Source organism: Sturnus vulgaris, unplaced genomic scaffold (genome assembly GCF_052056855.1).
Source record: "Sturnus vulgaris isolate bStuVul1 unplaced genomic scaffold, bStuVul1.hap1 Scaffold_157, whole genome shotgun sequence".
Lineage (NCBI taxonomy): Eukaryota > Metazoa > Chordata > Aves > Passeriformes > Sturnidae > Sturnus > Sturnus vulgaris.
The window spans coordinates 285,921-292,284 of record NW_028276074.1 but is presented as its reverse complement, the minus strand read 5'-3'; the positions used below and the strand labels follow the sequence as shown (position 1 = coordinate 292,284).

General features: G+C 53.2%; 1 protein-coding gene across 1 annotated transcript; it reads right to left on the bottom strand.

Moving 5' to 3' along the window:
- Positions 1 to 720: 720 nt before the first annotated feature.
- Positions 721 to 1,308, bottom strand: LOC148218817 (olfactory receptor 14J1-like). Its single transcript, XM_088157777.1, has one exon. The coding sequence runs from the start codon at positions 1,306 to 1,308 to the stop codon at positions 721 to 723; it is 588 nt and encodes a 195-aa protein (XP_088013903.1).
- Between the last annotated feature and the right edge of the window lie 5,056 nt (positions 1,309 to 6,364).

Here is a 6,364-nt window from a genome sequence, read left to right as displayed (position 1 = left end):
CTCCTTGCCAGGGTGTCCCCCTTGCAGGGACCTTGCAGAGCACCAGCCATGCTGTTTGCCCCCAGCCTGCCCACGGCCAGCCTGGGGCTGCTCCCGGGGCTTTTCTGTGCTCAGCATTGGGCTGGCCAAGTGTTGTGGAGAGAGCCTGGCCAAGGAGCCTGGAGCCCCCAGGCCCTGCCCTGAGGCGTCAGCGCTGCCCCAGCAGTGCCCATGGCCTGTCCCTGCTGCAGCCCCGGCACTGCCACCCCCAGGGCTGTGCCCGGCCCCGAGAGCACTCAGGCCCTGCAGCAACACGAGGGCCAGGAGGGCAGCGGGGCAGTGGCACTGGAGCAGCACTGGCAACACCAAGTGCTGCTGCTGCTGCTGGGCACAGCTGCTGTGCCAGCACTGATCTGCCCCCAGCTCTGCACACAGACATTGCAGCTGCAGCTCCAGAGAAGGGAATAAAAGGGGCATTTCTGGAGAAATATTTGCTGGGAGAATCTTTATTTTATTTTATTTAAAGTTACCAAGAGCGCAGCCCCTCATTGGCACAGTGTCTGGGTCACAGGAAAGATGGAGAAAATCAAAAGGAAATACAGCACAAATAATGACATTTCTTTGTGGACAATATTGAAAAGCTAAAACAAAGGAAAGGAAAGAACAAACCAACAAGCAAACCAACAAGAAGAATCAAAGGTGACTTTTATTACAAGTGATTTTCAGAAATTGGCCAGCAGTTTACTCTTTCTGAAACCATCTAGTGTTCAGTCTCCACACTGCAGCCTTGAGCTCCTTGTTCCTCAGGCTGTAAATAAGAGGGTTCAGGGTTGGAGGCACTACTGAGTACAGAACAGACAGGGCCAGATCGAGAGATGGAGATGAGATGGAGGGGGGCTTCAGGTAGGCAAACACTGCAGTGCTTAGGAACAGGGAGACCACAGCCAGGTGAGGGAGGCAGGTGGAAAAGGCTTTGTGCCGTCCCTGCTCAGAGGGGATCCTCAGTACAGCACTGAAGATCTGCACATAGGAGAAAACAATGAACACAAAACAGCCAAATAGCAAACAGGCACTAACAGCAATGAGCCCAATTTCCCTGAGATAAGATTTGGAGCAGGAGAGCTTGAGGATGGGTGGGATTTCACAGAAGAACTGGCTTAGGGCATTTCCATGGCACAGGGGCAGGGAAAATGTATTGGCTGTGTGCAGCAGAGCAGTGAGAAAGGCACTGGCCCAGGCAGCTGCTGCCATGTGGGCACAAGCTCTGCTGCCCAGGAGGGTCCCGTAGTGCAGGGGTTTGCAGATGGACACGTAGCGGTCGTAGCACATGATGGTCAGGAGGAAATACTCTGCAACAATGAAGAACAGAAAGAAAAAGAGCTGAGCAGCACAGCCTACATAGGTGATGTGTCTGGTGTTCCGGAGGGAATTGTGCATGGCTTTGGGGACAGTGGTGCAGATGGAGCCCAGGTCGCTGAGGGCCAGGTTGAGCAGGAAGAAGAACATGGGGGTGTGCAGGTGGTGGCCGCAGGCTACGGCGCTGATGATGAGGCCGTTGGCCAGGAAAGCAGCCAGGGAGATGGCCAGGAAGAGGCAGAAGTGCAGGAGCTGCAGCTGCCGCGTGTCTGCCAATGGCAGCAGGAGGAAGTGGCTGATGGAGCTGCTGTTGGACATTTCCTGTGTCTTGCCATGGAGATCTGTAAGAAAGGTAATCATGGAATAGTTCAGTTTGGAGAGGACTTGAAATATCCCAGCCCAGCTTGGTGGCACTTTCCCCCCACTGCGTGCCCAGGGCTCTGCTGCCTGGAGCTGTCCCTGCCAGCAGCTGCTTCCCTGTGCCCAGGGCTGGGCCCTGTCAGTGCTGCCAGAGCCCAGCCCAGCCCTGGGGGCTCAGCTCTGCCCTGCACACCCCTCCCAGCACAGGGCACTGCCCAGGGTCAGCTCTGCCTCTGCAGGCTCTGATGGCAAGATCACAATAACCCTGAGGAGGCTGGAAAAGCGACATTGATGCTGCCTGTATGGGGCCCAGTGCTGATTTCTTTCTTTGCCTGGTTTATTGAGATCTAAGAGAATTTTAAAATTTTTTTCTCAACCTGAACTGAGAGATGAATATCAATGTGCAATCTCCCAGCAATGCAGCCCAGTGCAGTAGATTAATAAAGCAGGACTTTCCCTTTCATGCAGCCCCTGCCTCACTGTGCTCCCCATATAATCTCCTTGGAAATGTTCTGCAGTCAAATGTCATGCTGAGTGCAGCCCTGCACTATCCTCACCACACAAGGAGAACACTTCCAAGCCTTACCAGCTGTCTCCTTCCACCCAGACCTTGTCCCCCAGTGCTGGGAGCAGCTCCCAGGGCTGGCTGAGAGCTGTCCCTGGCAGGCAGCAGAGTCCCTGCCCCAGCACAGCGCCCTGGGCTGCAGGACCCTGCTCTGCACCACAGCCCTGGGCACCCCTGGCTGCTCTACACAAGAGATCATCAGAGAATGTACTCACACAGTCTGCAGGCATTGGGATGTTCCAGCTTTAGGAGATCACTGCAGGAGCTGCAGCTGCATTGTCCTGCAGCCAGAGGCTTCCTGTGCCAAGGGCTGGGAGTGATTCTGCCCCAGGCACTTCTCAGCATCTTCCCAGCCCTGACTGATTGAAGCTCTCTGTGCCTCTGTGCTGTGCCCGGGGTGGTTGCAGGCAGTGCCCCAGCCCTGCTGGGCTGGGAGAAGAGCTGCTTATGGAGAGAAATGTGTTTTTGAAGCTCTTCTTGGTTGCCAGGATAACATTCTGAGCCAGGAGCCTGGCCCATCACAGTAGCACAGACACAGCACAAGCACTTTAATGACCCTCTCAGGGATTGGGGCTGAGTCTCTGAGCATCAGTCCCTGAGTGGGAGCTGAAGAAACCTCTCAAGAACTCCAATTCACAATCAAACTCCAAAGTTTCCTAAAATTTTAATGGGTCCCACTGAGGGGAACGACTGAGAAAGTGTCCCCAGGTTCCAGTTAGAGCAGGAAATTGGAGGCAGTGATGACAGGTGGGGACAAAGAGAAGCCAAATGTTGGTGCCCTGGGGCACAGCAGGGTCTGTGCCACCAAGGGCTGGGAGGAGACACCTTGTCCTGAGCCACTGGGGCCTCCTGGCACAGCCCCAGCAAGGCTGGCCACTGGCACCCCTTGTCCTGCCCTCAGCATCCCCCCACATCCCAGTGGCCTCAGGGATCTGCTGGGATGAGTCCCTGCGGAGCCTTGGTCAGGAATGGCCCTGGGGGCTCCTTCATGCTCCTAGGGACTGCAGGTTTTTCAGAGGACTTTGGGTTTTGCTTTTGCCTTGGAGTCCCTGAGAGCTTTGTGTAATCATGGCCTCCAATTATCTGCTTTAATTAGTCTCTTGAGAGCCTTTGTCAGTAACAACACTAAGTGGGGCTGATTAAGGCTTCAAGATACTTCAGTTTTTTAAGGTACTTGGAGGTTCCCTTTTGACACCAACTCTTCTAGTAGTTTATGCAATCATGGCCCAATTATCTACTTTAATTAGTCCCTTGAGAGCTTTATATTGACATTCAGTGAATCTCATTAATACATTGAGATACTCAAGGTTTTAAAGGTAGTTTGGATTTTCCTTTCCTCTCTGACTCTCTGAGAGGGTTTTGGGCGATCCTGGCATCCACTTCTTTCCTCCAAGCAGTCCATGAGGAGCCTGTGTTGGGGATGGACTTCAGTGAGACCCATTAATGCTTTGAGACACTTTGGGTTTTTCTTCTGCCTTGGACTCCTGGAAAGGTTTGTGCAATCTCCTCTCAGGCCCTGAGGTTCAAGGGCTCAGCTCTAAATACACCATGGGGCTCACTGGGATCAAGCTTGCCCTGACAAACCATGGCTCTGCCTTGATTTCCCTCTGGTGAAGTTCATTCATTAGGAATATTTTCAAATCCAGTTATGGAGAAATATTTCCAAAAGATTCTAAGAAATACACATTCCTTTTTCGAAGACTGTATTTCATTGCTATTCTCTTTAGAGCAGAGGTGATTCCAGCATTCTGTGATTGATATTGATGCAGGGCCTCTCCTCAGGTCTGGCCTGCTCACAGAAGCTGTGCCTTGAGGGCTGACCCAGTGTGGACAACCTTGCTCCACATTCCCCAACCCCATCCAGTCTGTCCTCACTCACCTGGGACCTGCTTTACTTGGAGAACTGACTGCAATCAGGCAAACAAGAGTTTTTTTCCCCCTTTTTTTTTTGTATTTTGAAGCAATCTAAAACTCCTGAATTTCCTCATTGAAAACAGACACCTTCTATTAGTGTGTTCCAGCCCAAGGTATCATTATAGAGGTTCCCCTTTCCCAACTCCAAACCCTGCAAGGAATGTTTGAGACCTTTGGACTCCTTGGTTCCATAAGGCCTCGCTGGGTCACCATGCACTCTTGGTTCCATGAGATTCTGCACTGTCACAATGGAGATTTGGGTCCATGGTGTCCCACAGTGTCACAATGCTCTTTTTGGTTCCATGAGGGCCATGTTCTATCACAATGGACTTTTGACTCCTCGAGGTTCCATACTCTCAACAAAGGTCTCTTGTAGTTCCAGAGTGTCACAATGGACTCTTGGTTCCAGGTGGCCCCACAGTGTCACCGTGGTCTCCTTGGTTCCACAAGGCCGTGCAGTGTCACAATGGATCACAGGTTCCATGAGGCCCCACAATGTCACAGTGGACCCTTGGTCCCATGAGTTTCCCCAGTGTCACAATGGTTCCTTGGCTCCACGTGGCCCAGGTGTCTCACAATGGACTCTTGGTTCCGTGGGGCCCCGCAGTGTCACAGGGGTTTCCTTGGTTCTGTAGGGTCACAATGGACACTGCAGCGCCCCCTGCTGGCCGGGAGGACCTGGCCCTGTGCGAGCACCTCCTGGTGGCTGACCCCTGCAACTGTGAGTGGCTTGTACTGGTTTGTACTGGTTTGTGCTGGGACGAGGCTGGGGTCACTGGGTAGTACTGGGTTATACTGAGAGTGGGTGTGTGAGTGTCCAGGAGGACCTAACACTATGTGTACAATTTGTACTGGGTTATACTGGTTTATACTGGGATGGGGTGCTGGGGTGTTACTGATTTGTACTGGGTTCCACTGGGAAAGGGAGCGGGGTGTATGAGTGCCCCCTGCTGGCTGGGAGGACCTAGTGGCCGACTGTGTGTTACACTGGGTTATACTGGTTTGTATTGGGATTGGGTGTTGGAGGTCAGTGGTTTATACTGGGTTATACTGGTTTGTATTGGGATGGGGTGCTGGGGGTGACTGGGTTGTAGTGATTGATACTGGGTTATACAAGGATATTCCGGATTTTACTGGGTCAGACTGGGGTGTACTGGGATATACTGGGAGGGGTCTTGGGGATGCCTGGCACTCCACTGGGAGTGACTTCAGGTTGTGCTGGCCTTACTGGTTTATGCTGGGAGCTGCCACCATGGGCTCAGGGGCTCAGGGGTGGCTCCTAGTGCTTACTGGTTTATACTGGTGCCTTCCCAATATAAACTTGGGAGCCACAGGACCACATTAGGAGCCCCTGGACTACACTGGGAATGGGTTTGGGTGCATGAGGCCATGCAGGTTTATACTGGGAACTGCTGCCATGATCCTCAGGAGATCAGGAGTGCTTACTGGTTTATACTGGTGCCTTCCCAGTCCACACCTGGGAACACTGCTCGGCACTTGCAGTCGGGCAGGACCTCAAGGCTGAGCTGGCCTTCACCAGGGCCCTGCTGATCCTCAGCTTCTCCAACTTCTCAGCCTGGCAACACTGCCTGTGGCTGCTGATGCCCACCAGGAACTACGGCAAGGGCACTGCCCCCTGGAAGGCTGAAGGAAGGTGAGGGATTCCCCAAAAAATCTCCCACAATTTTGCGAGATCCCCAAAATTTTCCAGCCCGTCCCTCACCTAAAGTGTGAGCTGGTGGGTTCTCTTGCATTGAATGGGCAGACCTGGTGTTCCTAAATCCCTATTGTCTTCAATGAGTAGATCTGGTTTCCCTAAATCCCCACTGACTTTAATGGGTACACCTGAACTCCTGTATACCTGGGTGTCCCCACTGAGATATTGGGGTTTTCCCCACTGCCCCCCCTGAGATTTTGGGGTGCCTCCTTTGCCCACCCCAGAGCTGGAGCTGCTGCAGAATACCATCTTCACCAAACCCATGCACCAAAGCACCTGGCTGTACCTGTGCTGCATCCTCTCCCGAGGTAACTCAGGGCTCCCTCCCACCCCTGATGTCCTCACCTGGAGTTTTGGGGTACCCCTGAATGTTGGGGTGTCCCCTGACAGCCCCACAGCTGCCAAGGGTCACCTGTGTCCACATCGACTGAGAGGACGGTGGCCATCATCTTCTCCTGGTCTGTCAGGGGGAG